This window comes from Hyperolius riggenbachi, chromosome 1 (assembly GCF_040937935.1).
Source record: "Hyperolius riggenbachi isolate aHypRig1 chromosome 1, aHypRig1.pri, whole genome shotgun sequence".
Classification (NCBI taxonomy): Eukaryota; Metazoa; Chordata; class Amphibia; order Anura; family Hyperoliidae; genus Hyperolius; species Hyperolius riggenbachi.
The window spans coordinates 174,173,429-174,189,966 of record NC_090646.1 but is presented as its reverse complement, the minus strand read 5'-3'; the positions used below and the strand labels follow the sequence as shown (position 1 = coordinate 174,189,966).

The window sequence follows — 16,538 nt, the reverse complement described above, 5'->3', positions numbered from 1 at the left end:
GGGGATTCTGCTGCTCTAGTTTTCTGGAGTATGTTTGGGGTAGAGGGACCCAGAAAGGGATTCAAATGAGGATATTGACATATACTATACATTACTGAATGCACAATTCAACAAACTTTTACAACTTTCGCATTGTCTCTCTCTCTAGAGCAGGGATGTCAAACCAGTCCTTCGAGGCCTCGCACATTTTTTGGCACAGCCCAAATGAAGTGATGGGTCTGAATCAGGAACGGTGTGGTCCATCAGGTAGAACACATTCCTCTATTTCTCAGTCCATCCTAAACACTGGCATGGATCTGGCCCTCCAGGTCTGGAGTGTGACACCTGTGCTCTAGAGGAAGGAGGATACTTAGTTCTGAATCCTAAACCTTTAAAGAAAAGTTCAAAAGCTAAATGGTAGACCTAGGAAATTGATTTTAGTGGCAGCTCTTGGGATTGCTTCTACCACAAGATAATCTGTTACATTTATCCCAAAAGGCAAGTTTGATGGTTCTATCCCAGTGTATTTATTATTATTCTTATATTCATATGGTACCAAAGTCTTCAGTAGCACTGTACATAGTACAAAACACACAACAAAGAAGAGCATATGTACATGAACAGTTCAGCCTACTGTACAGTCAGAACACCCAGCAACACAAGTACAAATGCATACAATTGATGTGCAGTTGTAGTTTGAAAACATCACCAATACTGGTACATGTTCATTTGATAATATATGTACAGAAGAAGGAAACTAGGGAGGGAATCCTGCCCTTGTGAACTTGTTTGGGAGTAGTGGGGTGGAAACACCAGGGCAGTGATCTGCAAACTTGGCTCTCCAGCTGTTAAGGAACTAAAAGTCCCACAATGTATTTACCTTTATGAATCATGACTGTGGCTGTCAGACTCCTGCAATGCATTGTGGGACTTGCAGTTCTTTAACAGCTGGAGAGCCAAGTTTGCAGATCACTGCACTAGGGGAATAGACAAAGGGATTCATGGATGAGGCAGTGAGCCTCAAATTCTAGCTATAACAAATTATAAGATGCTTAAAGAGGTGTGTCTTCAGGGCGCGTTAGAAAATTTCTAGGCTTGGAGCATGACGGACAGGCTTTGGGAACGCGTTCCAAAGGAGAGGTGACACTCGTAAGAAGTCCTGAATGCAAGAGTGATAGGCTGTGACCAAGTTGGACGACAAGATTGTTATTATATTCGTTTATAAATGGAATGAAATGTTATTCGGATTTCTTTTATATATTTTATATATTATATAATATTGTAATTATTCACTGCACAATAACAGAGACATACTAGTTTATTTTTATTACCCAGTTTTGGAACTTCATGTAACTAGGAATTTTATATACGGATTGTTAATTGTTTGTTTTGCTTGGTTGCATGATTAGTTGAGCTTGCCCATTCCAGGACTTAACCGTGTTTTAGCGCTTTGTTTTGGTTGAATGGCGAAGTTATTTCAGGAAAATTGCTGCCATAAGTTTAGATTTAAAGCAGTCACTGTCTGTTATGTCTTTTGCTGTGTGGACAACACTGACCTAATTTGTCTTACAAAATATGTTTTTGATCCAGTGGAATGGTTGTGTCCAGTGTGATGGGTGGGCCACGGTCTATCATATATATATATGTCACTGTGCATGCCTGATCAGACGGGCAATGACGGGCAATTTGCTTTCATAACACCAGATTTCCATATGTGCACTGAGCAGCATAACTCATAGTCATCAATCACTATGAGAGGCAAGGTCTATTAACTCATCAGTCCAGGTAGTAGAGTGATTCATACTGCTGCTTACTAATGAGCTTAATTACTCCAACTTATGTGTAGGTTATATTTATTATCGATAATTTTGGACGCCTGCCCAGGGCAATAGAGTACAAATGGTCGGCAGTAAAACAAAGGTAGTTTTCTGATTAATTTATTACATAGATACTTATGCCTGGTCACCTCAGGTCACTGGATTAACATGGCAGCAGAGCTTAAAGGACAACTGTTACAAGAGGCATATGGAGGCTGCCATGTTTATTTCCTTTTAAACAATACCAGTCCCTTGGTTGTCCTGCTGACCCTCTGCCTCTAATACTTTCAGCCATAGACCCTGAACAAGCATGCAGAAAGATCAGGTGTTTCTGACATTATTGTCAGATCTGACGTGATTAGCTGCATGCTTGTTTCTGGTGTGATTTAGACACCACTGCAGCCAAATGGATCAACTGGGCTGCCAGGTAACTGGTATTGTTTAAAAGGAGATAAATATGGTAGCCTCCATATTCTTTTCACTACAGTTGTCCTTTAATGCAGACCTGAACTCAGAACTTCCTCTCTGCTTTAAAAGATAACCAACATTTAAGAAAAACATTTAGAGGGGATTCCTGAGCTGACACAACGGAGAGATCAAATTACAGTTGGGATTAGTCACAGATGAGGGAGAATTAAGGGGTCCATACACAACGATTTTCCAGCCGATATACAGCAGATTAGATCACTGTGATCGAATCTGCTGTGAAATTGTTGCGCAAACACTGACAGAACGATCGATTTCCGTCCGAAATCAATCGTTCCCGTCGATTCGTCCGTGCTGAAGATTTTGCTCGATCGCCGGCGGGTCGGTAGTGCGTCGATAGCGGCGTTCGAATGACCGAAGCAATACAGTGGCAATACATTACCTGCTCTGGCCGGTGCGAGTCCCCCCGGTCTCCGCTGTCTTCTTCTTTGCTCTGGGCTCCAGGGCTACAGTTTCACTGAACTTCCTGTCCCGGCAGGAAGTTTAAACAGTAGAGCGCCCTCTGTTTAAACTTCACTGGACATGAAGTGAAGCCAGCTGGTCCGAAGCCCGGAGCGGAGACCGGGGGACACGCGCCGGCCGGAGCAGGTGATGTATGCCGGGGGGGGGGGGGGGGGGGGGGAGGGGCGGCGGCAGCAGCAGCTCCACAGATTGTGATCGGTTTCATGCTGAAATCGATTCACAATCTGTTTGCAGTAAAGGCAGCCATACGATCCCTCTCTGATCAGATTCGATCAGAGAGGGATCTATCTGTTGGTCGATCTGATGGCAAATCGACCCGTGTATGGCCACCTTTAGACATGCTAAACTGTCTTAGTACATACAAGGTGCCTTTGTTTGTTTTCCGTCTGTTCATTGCAAGAGTTCAGGTCTAGAAAGGGAGAAGGAGCTGATGCTGAACATAATAGTCATAACTTGGCTGCCCTTTTTCAAGATTCTGGTGGACCTGTACTGTGTTGGCAAACATAAAAGCCACCTTTGTAAACCACACCCAGCTAAAGGAAATCTGACTGTCCCTAAAGTAGCCTCTGATGAGGCCAGCGCACTCCAAAATACACTGTTATTTCTCCATACAGAAGGCAGCCTCATTGTCCTGTTTTCTTCCTGTGTTGTGTGTCATGAGCCTGTGTTAAAATGCTCCTGTGAAGCAGGCTGTGCCTAATCCAATCTAATCCAGCTGGTGCAAAGTTACATTAAGATTTTGTAATGTCTGTAGGTTGCTTTAGTGTCCATGAAGAGGTAGACTACTTTTACAAACAACTGACATCGTATGTTATATCATACTTGTGCAAAGGGGGGAAACGCAGCCCAGCAGTCTCCAGGCATGTGGCAGAGAGAAAGTTGACCTCATCACTAGACCTTACATCCCCATTTAGGCACAGAGTGTGGAGGGTCACCTTTGAGGGTCATATGCTATGACATGGGAATCTGATGTCCAAAACATGACCTGGCTTGGAATGTTTAAAGCTAGGCTTCACCGCTATCACGCATAGTAGGCACTGTTGTATGTCTCTATAAATAGATTAATAAAAAGTAAGGGGGCTTTTAGGACCATTGTAGTCCCTTACACACTCCAATGAGTTCTGGGTCACCATGAGCTTGCTGGTTAGTCTGTGCCTAAAAAGTATGCAAGTTAATTGACAATTACATGCGCACTACATACAAAGGCTATCTATCTATCTATCTATCTATCTATCTATCTATCTATCTATCTATCTATCTATCTATCTATCTATCTATCTATCTATCTAGATAGATAGATAGATAGATATATAGCAAGACCACACTCACAAGGAGTATCTAAATAAAAAGGTTTAGAACAGATTTTTATTTTATAACATAAGCACTGTGACAACGCGTTTCTAGGAAACCGCCACTTCCTCAGGTCAAGTAAGTGCCAAATATCCAGTGTCCGGGTCTGTAGAGCGCTGGGTGTGCGCTCGGCAGGCGAGGTGGCTTTAAATAAAGGAAATGTGCATGGGGGCGGGCGAGAGAATGTATTATACATGGTATTCTTACATTATGCAGGTATTCTGAACATAATCTCCAACAAGAAATCTTAAACTGGCAATACACTTAGATTTTCACCCAATGTTCCAAAATGATCAGTTCCTTTCAGAAAGGAATGGATTCCTTCAACACATAGAACATCACAGCAAGGAATATATTGAGAATTGATCAAACCACAGCTTTGCACTGTTCAGTGCTGTGCAACGCCATGTATGGACTCTCGGTCAACCTCCAGCGCTATACTGTAGCTCTACAGGAAGCCACCAGAATGAACAGGAATGCACCCTTATTGTTTGTTAGTCTCCCCAACCATATACACCTTAGAGCAGAGCTGGGCAGTGCGGGCTGTATCTGTCTTGCGCACATCTGTCCCGCTGAGTAGCGAGTGGGCAAAAAGCGAGGATTAAAACTCACCGGATCACCGATTCCAGCGCCGTGGCTACAGGGTGTCACATGACATGCCAGTGTATTACACACTGGCAGCCAGCGTTTAATAAACTGGCATGTCCTGACAGCGTGTCATGTGACGCCCTGTAACCATGGAGGCGTGGTGCTGGAATCAGTGATCAGTTGAGTTTTATACTGGGAACACACAATGTAAGTTGTATCTAGTGAACATGTTCAAACTGCTCCCGATTTGCAAAATTATGATCAGAAAATCTATCCCTTTATCAAGGTCGATCCATTACTTGATCGAAAACTGGTTGGACATGTCGAAAATGATCACCCGATTCCCGTCGATCAGGAAATTGCATTGTGTGTTCCCAGCATTAACCCTGGTAACAGAATTCAGGCCTAGTGCACACCAAAAACCGCTAGCAGTTTTTGAAGCGTTTTTTCTTATTATTATAAAGCGTTTTGCTAGCATTTTGCGGTTTTGTGTAGCTTTTTTTGTGTAGCAGATTACAGATATTGTTACAGTAAAGCTGTTACTGAACAGCTACTGTAACAAAAACGCCTGGAAAACCGCTCTGATCTGGCGTTTTATCAATCGTTTTGCGTTTTTCCTATACTTAACATTGGAGGCAGAAACGCCTCCGAAATCCAAAAAATGCTGCAGCCCGGGAGTTTGCGTTTCAGCTAAAACTGACCCGCTCTGGTGTGCACCAGCCCATTGAAAAATATTACCCAAGCGTTTCCTCAGCCGCAAGCGTTCCTAAAAACGCGACCGAACCGCTCTGGTGTGCACTAGGCCTCAGTGTGTGCCTAGAAATACCTGCTACATGATTTCACTGCTTCTCATTTCCTCAACAAAAGGTAGATTTTTGTGCTGTAAAAACAAAATGTTTCCTGTAGTTTTTTTTTAAATAAACTTTAATGTGCAATAGATTAAACATAGGAAATGTGTACATAAAATTTGTATGTGTGTTTATGGTTCTTGCAATGCATGTTACATATAAGTGGATGTAGCATATTTTCTAAAAAGGCTTGCTTTATTACTGCTCTTCTTGATAAGTGCTGGGATATTTAGATCCTGACACATTTGGTCTGATTCCATTTCCAATAAATGTTTTATTTAGAACATAACATCTTCAAGCTTTCAGGAAACACTTGTATCAGGCTGGTGTTTCAACATAAGGTAGTGTCTGGTGATAGATGCCATTGCCTTTGTATGCTCACAGGCTAAGCGCACCTTAATATAGCCTGCTTCTATTTTGAAAGCACAATCAAGTGAAAGTAGAGTGATATATTTTTATAGGTGGACACCTCATAGCATTTACACCCGCAGGTAATATTCTGATGGAGCATTGAGACTCGCAGATCTTTTATTGCTTTCTATCACAGTGCTTTTATTGAACCATTAAGAATAGAACTGCTTCCAAGATCTGCAACCTGGTGATGATTTTTTTGGTTCAGGTCATGCATAGCATTTTAGTGTTATGAAGTGTGGCTGATGATTTTTTAAACATTTGTCTGTTCATACTGCCTTGTAATCTTTCTGAAATGTGCTTTTTATGTTACTTTGTTATATGGTGTGCACTTGTTTTACTATAGAAATGGTTCTACAGATACTGGTATCTATTCTGTGTCTAAAGAAAGTGGGGGCTTTGTTATATTGGAGAATAGTAGCTGTTAATTCGCTGGATTGTAAACTTTTCATTGCATTTATTATTAAGCTGATGCATGTAAGTGTTAGTTTGGGATATTTGCTCAATGAATATTTTATAAACTAGCTGAGAATAATCCTTCATACACTCCTTGTTCACAAGTCATGTGATCAACACATGTGCAGTGTCATGGGAAAACGTGTGTATACATATCTTCTGGGAGTATCTGCATTTAAATGCACTGTCCTTGGTTCCACCATAGGAATACCAGTAATACGCATAAGGAAAAAAAAAATTGTTTAAGAAACCATAAAATATTGCGACAAACTTTTTTTTTTGTTCATGTAAATCTTCACAAGATATATAAATATTTCCTCTTCAGGAGTAGAAATTACATCCAATATGAAAGCACAGAATACATTGATCCAGACAGTGCTTCAACAGTTACGTGTGCACTGGCCTTATTGGGAGCTCCTGTATAATATACTGTTTTTTATGGAAACAATACCAGCTTGTTTCGAGTCTAGATTGACTCTTCCTCAGACCTTTAAGATGGCCATACATTGGTCGATTTGCCATCAGATCGACCAACAGATAGATCCCTCTCTGATCGAATCTGATCAGAGAGGGATCGTATGGCTGCCTTTACTGCAAACAGATTGTGAATCGATTTCAGCATGAAATCGATTCACCATCTGTGGAGCTGCTGCTGCCCCCCTGCATACATTACCTGATCCGGCCAGCGCAAGTTCCCCAGTCTCCGCTATCTTCTTCTCCGCTCTGGGCTCCAGGGCTGCAGCTTCACTGTACTTCCTGTCCAGGGAAGTTTAAGCAGTAGAGGGTGCTCTACTGTTTAAACTTCCTGTCGGGACAGGAAGAAGTGAAGCCTGCCAGAACTCAGCGGAGAAGGAGCAGCTGTAACAGCGGGGATACGTGCCGGCCGGTTCATGTAACGTATTGCCGCTAGAATCGGTCGTCGGACATTCAAACGCCGCTATCGACTCACTCCCGACCCACCGGCGATCGAGCGACCTCTTCCGCCCGGACGGATCGACGGGAACAATGGATTTCGTACGGAAATCGATCGTTCAGTCAGCATTTGCGCAATTTTTTCACAGCAGATTCGATCACAGTGATCGAATCTGCTGTATATCGGCGGGAAAATCATTAGGTGTATGGGTCCCTTAAAGCGTAACAGTCAGGCAATAAATCAGTGATTTATTTTTATCTGGTAAACAAGTAATAAGGATGCTAACCAGCAATCCAAAAGTTAAAAATCACTCTTACTTTTCTTCTCCATAAAACATTATTCCCCAGTTTCCCTGGCTTACTTGGTACATCTATCGCAGAAAGGAAGTTGCAGGGCATGCTAGGTTTTCTCTTTTTTTTTCTTTACTTTCCCCTCAGACATAGCTAATGCAGCCTGATTGGCTGAAGCCTCTTTTCCTCCCATTTTCCCCTCCCACACCTCTGTTCCTCTCCGTTTGGCCAATATTTCTCACGCTGAGACAATGCACTTTCTACTGCAGAGCTGGGTGGGAGTGTCTGAAGACTGAGAGGAGAGCGGGCAATGATACACAGACAGAGTAAGGGCCCATTTCCACTAGACGCGTTGCTATGCGAAGACCGCTCCGTATCGCAACACAAGGAAACTGCAACCCATTCACGTCAATGGAGTAGTTTTCATTGACGCAAATTTCTGGCGTGATGCAACACTGGGGAAATTATGGATAGCATGCTGCAGTTTTCCGCAGCACGTATCAGAGTGCTTATAGCCGCGGACGGGAAGCCGCATGACGCCGCATCTGGTTGTACGGATGGAAACCGGAAGTACCTGTGGGAGATACGAGGTGATGCGGCGATCGCCTTGCACCCTTTACGCTAGTGGAAACAGGCCCTGAGGGAGGAGTAGACACAGTAAAAATGGAAATTTCGAAGAAGGATTTTCTTTCTTTGTACTATAGAAAAATCACTACAATCTAAATGTGGACAGTGCAATACATATGTTATGTAAGTAGAGAAAGTATTTATCTACTTATATATGTTTATTTTTCCTGAGATAGTATAGACAGCTCCTCTTTAACATGAATAAAGCATGAGTAATCTCAAAGAAACTTGAGCTTTCTCACAAGCTTGTAATAAACTTCTATCTACAGCCGGTCATTTACTGGTGTTACCAACACCAACAAATTTGTGAACCCATTCCATGACTAAATTGGGGGAATTTTTTTTTACAAGAACTACACTGAGGGAGTCATGTGCTTAGTTGTACTTCCTTTTTCCAAACACTGGTCAGAGATTTCAAACGTGAATCTGAAAGCCTACACACATCAAAAAAAAATGTAGACACAGGCAAGTTCTCCTTTTAGTACATTATATCTGTGTGGATATTTTAATTAATTTAATAATTAGCATATTTTTATATAGGTTAGTTCTACAACCTCACACACACACAGATGTCAAAGTAGTGTATAGCACACTGTACACCCTCCTAATAATTATAGTTTCAAGCACAACCAAAGTCACAGTAAGGAAGCAGACTATGGTATTATGCTAGCCACCTTTTAAAAATTAAACTGTTTTGAACATTTTATTTTTTCTTTATTTTATTCATGAACAGCCATTAAAAAAAGGCTTTTGGTTCCCTAACTGCATTCCACATAATTTCTCTGGGCAGTCATCAGTCTATTCACAAGCTAATCACATTGCATTCACCACTTGTTGGTTCTCATGTGATGCAGAGTAATTAGTGATGCCAGGAGGGAGTCATAGGGATTCCACATCTACTTTATAATGTAGGAGGCTGGCCAAAGAGTCTGTAACCAGCTGCAAAACATGGCTCCTGACCAGTCTGCTATGATGAGGTTAGCAGCAGACCAATACTTACAATGATATTCCTCAATAAACAAGATCAGTAAAGAGAATGATACTGTTGGTTAGATGGTTCTACCCAAATTTGACTTTAGACTATGGTACAAATATTATGCTGGGAATACACCGTGCAATTTCCTGTCAGATAAATGGGTCGATAGATAATTTCTGACAAAACCAATATGATTTAAATCGTTTTTATGATCGATTTTCTGATCAATTCAGATCAGGCCTAAAATCAGACCAGACCTGTCGGAAATGATCTAGCAACCCATCTATCTGATTGTTGCATGGTGTATTCCCAGCATTAGACGATAACTATTGTAGAGATTAGAATGTGAGCTCCTTTGAAGGACAGTTAGTGACATAGCTGTGTACTGTGTAATGCTGGGAATACACCATGAGATTTTTTGGTAGATACAGTAGATGGTTCGATAGATAATTTCCAACAGGTCCGATCTTATTTTCGATGGTTTTTCTGATCGATTTCTCATAAAAGTGAATGGAAATGGATTAGAAAAACGATCAGAAAATCAATTGGAAAAACGATCAGAAAATCAATCGGACAGAAAATCTGTTGAAGAATCTCATCGTATATTCCCAGCATTAAGCGAGGTGGAACATGCCAGTGTTGTATAAATACACAATAATAAATTCTAAATATCGATTGCTACTTGGTTTCATTGCGGCTAGGACTACGAATCTTAATACAGATGTTCTGAATACAATGGCTTTTTGCTATGTGATGTTTTCATTTTATCATCAGTTGTCTTTTGCAGATCTTGTAAACTGGGGTGGGTCATTGATCTGCCTGGCACTTTGCCAGCTGGACCATGTGTTTTATAGAGCAAACATGTGTCCATTATAATGCTTTTCTATGGGAACAGTTTGCTCCGGCACCAGGATGCTTGCTGAGGATGGTTGGGAGCATGTGAACAGGAACCAGAAGTGCAGGCTAGGCTGTAATGTCTGGAGACCTTGCTGCTATAAGACCTATTTTCTCACACATCACTTTATTAATGATCCATGTTCCCTTAATTGACCAGAAATAGAATGCATGTTAATGTTCCTACAGAGACAATATGCACACCCAGTCAATGTTCTGCTTTGTTTTGTGTATCCACAGCTTTGGCAAGAGATCCGCAGGAAGCTTCAGGCGTGGCTGTGAATGCATTGTGTTGGAACCCTCCGAAATGATTGTGGTAAGTGTAAGCTGTGTGCTTCTATCATATTATGCTCACTGTACTGCTTCTCAGTTGCAGGCGTACCTCTTTCTGGCTCTATTAATCTTCCCTGCATTGCTTAATGGGGGATGGGTGTGGTGTGCAGCCCACTGTGAGAATATTGGCATTCCAGAAGGAGTAATCAGACCATTTCCTTCCTGAAGGCAAAACATGCACAGTACCCCTTGTTTCACTCCATGGAAGCAAAATGGCCTGATTTCTGAAACTTGTCTCATGTTCACATTAACCCATTCTGAAGAAAAGCTTCTTTGCTTTACCACGTCGGTACAAGACTTGCATAGATTTGTTAAAGCGGAACTGAACTCAGAACTTCCTCTCTGCTATAAAAGATACGCAACAGCATAAAAACCTTTAAAGAAAAACATTTCATTGTTACAGATGATACAAATCCTAAAATAAATCTGCACTGTTTCTACTTCCTGATTTATGAAAGCTGACATATTGTTAACAGCCTGTGCTTTCAAATGAGCTTATCTGCCATCTCTGCCATGGCAGTCAGGTGACATGGGATAGATCCAAATACAACTGATGACACGGGATAGATCCAATTACAACTGGTGACACAAATGAGGGGAAATTAGACAGGCTAAAATCTTTAAATACATACAGGGTGGATTTCTGTGGTTTCCTTCTGTCCTGTATAAGAGGTCAGGCCCACTTTAATTCTGTAGGCAGAAAGTTTTGAAATGAGATATGAAGAAAGCAAGTGTTACTGTGACATATCTTGCCATTCTGAGCGACTCCTCTCAGTGTGTACACAGCAGCAGGGAGTGGATTTGATTGCAGAAGATTTACCAGCGTATTATACGGCTAATAGAGAGAGTGGACTGACACAAGCTGTTTGGAGTCAGACATTTGCTAAAAGAGATCTGAAATATTTGTAAATCAGTCCTCCGGCAAAATCAATCTGCAAAGAGACATTTTCTCAGCTGTTATCTGGTAGATGAACAGATTTTTCATACGCCTCTATTTCATTTTCAGATAGCCTAGATAATCTAAGATAGATCCGGTATAATCAAATAATCATAGACAAGTAAAATCACATTTTCAGTACCTGGAAGCATTGCTCAGTGTTATTTCCTAACTCCCATGAGTATATTGTGGAAGTGTGATTATTTTCATTGGGCAATGATGTTAGGATAGACCACACTGTCTTGTGTCTCTAGGCAGCCTAACATTATTTCAGTCACTATTCCTGTGAAGAGTAATACATCCCCCAATGTCAGTCATTATCTCTGCAGAACCTAATATTTGCCCCAGTGTGAGTCATTATCGTTATGTAGCCTAATAATTGCCTCGGGATCTTTCATTGCACGGATTTATCTTCTCCTGATTGGTCACTGTGGATTGCAACAGATTTTTATCTGTACTGTTATTACATAGTCCTCATCAGGATCTTTACAGCCGTGCTGCAGGCGCACAGCTAAATTTACTGATTAAATTAGCTGTATGTGAATTGTTACCTGCCAAATCATTTCTACCTCTGCCCCTCCACTTCTGTGATTCAACTCAACTAGAGAACACAACCAACACTGTGACTTCTCTCCTCTTCTGGGCACTGCAGCAAACATGGACAGGTCAGGACCAGAGAGGCATAAATCTGGTCCTAGGCAGGGCTAGCAGTGTTGCACCTCCCCCCCTCTTCTGATTCATTGCAGTTTTTTTGGGTTAGGTAACGAAGGGGTTGGGGTTCACATAATAAGGCAGTCAGGCCTCTGGACTACCACCAGGACTTAAAGAGGAACTCCAGTGAAAATAATGTAATAAAAAGTGTTTCATTTTTACAATAATTATGTATAAATGATTTAGTCAGTGTTTGCTCATTGTAAAATCTTTCCTCTCCCTGATTTACATTCTGACATTTATTACATGGTGAAATTTTTACTGTGGGCAGGTTATGTAGCTGCTGCTAGCTGTTTTGGCTGTTAGAGACAGCTGTAAACCGCTAATTCCTGTCTGTGAATCTTGTTACATTGTAACAAACTGCCAAAAGTACTGCGGTCCCAGAGCTTCTTGTGGGAGGGGTTTCAGCACAAAATCAGTCATACAGCACCCCCTGATGGTCTGTTTGTGAAAAGCAATATATTTCTCATGTAAAAGGGTGTATCAGCTACTGATTGGGATAAAGTTCAATTCTTGGTTGGAGTTTCTCTTTAAGCCTTGTACACACATAGAAAGTCTGTCACCTGGTGGGGATCGGGACCCGGTCCCTTGGGCAACATTGCAGCACCAAGGCTATACAGATGAACCACTAGCCTGTTGGCTAACAATGTGTTCTGTTGCTATGCGGGAGAAGCAGAGGGCTAATGGGGCAGCACAGGTGTAATGTCATTTAGGAGTTGGGTGAGTGGGGAGAACGATGTGCTGGCAGAAGTGATGCGCCAGGCTGTTTGCTGGCCAAGGTGTCAGCAGGCATTGGGAGCAGCTGTAGACATCTTCAGTTCTCGGCAGAGGCAGTCATTATCAGCTGCCTTGCCTAAATATCATCCAGCATGTGTATGAGGCTTAAAGTATCACTTCAATGGATTAACAGAGTTGTCAGAACATTTTACCTTACATAGGTTTTAGTAATGTAAAGGGACAAGGCCAGGTTGCCTCTTGGATGATCTGGCTCTGGTCAAGTTTAGTGTTGTTGGCAGTGTTTGCTGCAGGTCAGCGTGAATAACTATATCTAGATCTATCTGTCTGTCTAGTTGGCCAAAATGGACTAAACAAACAAATGGTTTCCACTCCAATGGTAATGGTGGCATCCATGGAATCTGCTTAGTGCAACCTGTAAAGATAGGTGTATTTATAGAGCTATTTCTATACCCTTGACTGTGTTTATCTTCCTAAGGTGGACTATATGGATGAAAATGAAGAATATTTCCAGCGACAGGCATCTCACCGGCAGTCTCGCCGGAGGTTCAGGAAGATCAATCAGAAAGGAGAGAGACAGACTATCATTGATACGGTGGATCCTTATCCTGTTGGAAAACCTCCCCTGCCCAGAGGCTACCACACAGTGAGTAACCTCCTTTGTGCTTTGCTATATTCCTATGCGTTCAGGCAGATGGTTTGCTGCTTTTGGTTAAAGTGTCAGTTGAGTGCCCTGTGCGCAGGACAATTGAAATATATGGAACATTACTAAATCAAGGACAATTTACTTCCATTCTGCTGGAATGATTAGCTGAAGAGATGGGTCTCAAGAGTGCCGTTAATCCCGTGACCCTGGATGCAGCGCTGAGAAATGCTGAAATTCTATTAAGGTGCTGGAAGGAATTAGCCTAGATCTGGAGAGCCTGTCTTTTCTTTAGGTAGTAACATCTGTCTAGACTGGAAATTCACTTGTACAAAGCAAAGTCCTGCTTTTAAGTCAGCACTGCAGCTTGCAGGATTACTTGCTGTGCTGGAGAGATCATCTCTATGAAGTGAGTTATTGTTGCCTGGCATCTAGGGAAGGAGTTTTCCCTTGTGTTGTGTATTTCACGATTGCCTCTAGATAATGGGAAACACACCCTGATCACTCACTCTGTGCTCAATAAGGAGGGGCTTCTCTGCCTGCTCGTTTGTTAGTCATGTAGGATGCTATGGATTACAGTAGGGTGCGTCTATAATGATGAATAGAAATATGCACCCTCCCCCAATACATTTAAGAAGCCAGTAACCACAAAAATGCAGGCCATATGTTACAACTTCCCCCAAAATTTCATCATTCTGGTGACTTCACGATACTTTTAATGAATTTGAGTTGTTACACTCTACTTACATAAATGGGGGAGTGTATATAGACACATCCTTCTGGGCTGAATTTGATATAGAATCAATCAGGGGGTAACTAGATCCCAGCGGGCCCCACAGTGAAACAGAGCCATCCTGTTCTCCTGCAAAAACCCTTATTCCCCCATAGATCAAAAAAAAAATGTCTGGGTTCCCTTACCCATAAGCACCCATCAGCCTGCAACATGTCCTCTTCTTTCTTCTCTTCAGCCACACCGTACAGTGTAATTGCTTGCAGCTCCCTGGTGCATGTCACATGACATGCAGGAGCCGAAAGGAGTCACACTGGTAGGGTGCTTCCGTTTCTGCTGCCACGCACTGCATCTCTGGACAGAAGCGGGCTCCCTTAACCCCCCAGGACCCCCTGAGATGGTGGGGGTCACAGGGCAATTATTACGCCCCATGAATCAAAGCTGTGAGTATTTTAGAGAGCCATTTTGATGTTAGTAAGAAAAATAAAGCTGTCCCTACACTATACTAGATAGTGGGATTCCAAGCAGAGAGACAACTCTTTCAGTAACAGACATGAGTTCAAGTGTGGTGATCGCCATCGTTGGGAATAGCTGATTGAATGACAGCAATTCCCAGTTGCTTAAACCGGTACATCCTTCTTAAGTGTTGTTATCCATGGAAAAGTCTATTTTTGGAAAATGATAAAAGGATCATCAGACCTCTCTGCAGCACTACAAGCAAGCTAATTGGCAAACTCTGCGCACCAGGCCACCTAATTGAATTTTCTGTCCTCTTGCAAGCTGGCTATTGTTCTGCGGGCCTGTTAGGAAGCTGACCAGACATAGCAGTGGAGCAGTATTCCTTAATGAACTCCAATGCAGTTATGTAATTTGAAATCTGGAGGAAATCATTTGGTGGAGGGTCTGGTTGTGTCTGTGCACCAAGAAGCACATAGCCATACGTGTGTCTGGAGGGTTTAGTGCTTGTCACTCCCCTGCAGCCTACAAGAAAGATTACATGATTCTCAGAGGGATCCTGTAAACACTTTTTTTGTTACTACCACTTAGCTTTGGGGGGTTTCCAGCTTTTACTGAAGTGGAAATTACCATTAAATTAGTTCTCATAAATGAACAGTGTAAAATATACACCCCCCAGACTCCTGTACTTTATACCCAGCTGGGGTCAGCATGGCTAGGGCTCATTTTCTGGCCACAATCTGTTTATATGCATGCTTTGCCTTTATATTTTTGTTTGGGTATAACTAATATATATATATATATATATACACAGGATCTTCTCAAAAAATAAGTATATTGTGATAAAGTTCATTATTTTCTGTAATGTACTGATAAACATTAGATTTTCATATATTTTAGATTCAAATACACACAACTGAAGTAGTTCAAGCCTTTTATTGTTTTAATATTGATGATTTTGGCATACAGCTCATGAAAACCCAAGATTCCTATCTCCAAAAATTAGCATATTTCATCCGACCAATAAAAGAAAAGTGTTTTTAAAACAAACAAAAGTCAACTTTCAAATACTTATGTTCAGTTATGCACTCAATACTTGGCCGGGAATCCTTTTGCAGAAATGACTGCTTCAATGCGGCGTGGCATGGAGGCAATCAGCCTGTGGCACTGCTCAGGTGTTATGGAGGCCCAGGATGCTTCGATAGCGGCCTTAAGCTCATCCAGAGTCTTGGGTCTTGTGTCTCTCAACTTTCTCTTCACAATATCCCACAGATTCTCTATGGGGTTCAGGTCAGGAGAGTTGGCAGGTCAATTGAGCACAGTAATACCATGGTCAGTAAACCATAGGTCAATTGAGCACAGTAATACCATGGTCAGTAAACCATTTACCAGTGGTTTTGGCACTGTGAGCAGGTGCCAGGTCGTGCTGAAAAATGAAATCATCTCCATAAAGCTTTTCAGCAGATGGAAGCATGAAGTGCTCCAAAATCTCCTGATAGCTAGCTGCATTGACCCTGCCCTTGATAAAACACAGTGGACCAACACCAGTAGCTGATGGGGTAGACCATCACTGACTGTTGGTACTTGACACTGGACTTCAGACATTTTGGCATTTCCCTCTCCCCAGTCTTCCTCCAGACTCTGGCACCTTGATTTCCGAATGACATGTAAAAGTTGCTTTCATCCGAAAAAAGTACATTGGACCACTGAGCAATAGTCCAGTGTTGCTTCTCTGCAGCCCAGGTCAGGCGCTTCTGCCGCTGTTTCTGGTTCAAAAGTGGGTTCATGCTTCCATCTGCTGAAAAGCTTTATGGAGATGAAGATTTCATTTTTCAGCACGACCTGGCACCTGCTCACAGTGCTAAAACCACTGGTAAATGGTTTACTGACCATGGT

At 42.1% G+C, this 16,538-nt stretch overlaps 1 protein-coding gene across 8 annotated transcripts in view; it reads left to right on the top strand.

The window, feature by feature from the left end:
* The window catches only part of RAPGEF2 (Rap guanine nucleotide exchange factor 2), a 417,203-nt gene that overhangs the window by 249,263 nt on the left and 151,402 nt on the right, over positions 1-16,538 (top strand). For all 8 annotated transcript variants that reach the window (XM_068278845.1, XM_068278847.1, XM_068278850.1 and 5 more), the window contains 2 exons: positions 10,338-10,413; positions 13,292-13,459. In XM_068278845.1, the coding sequence (XP_068134946.1) occupies positions 10,338-10,413; positions 13,292-13,459 (244 nt within the window). The remainder of the gene's footprint in view (positions 1-10,337; positions 10,414-13,291; positions 13,460-16,538) is intronic.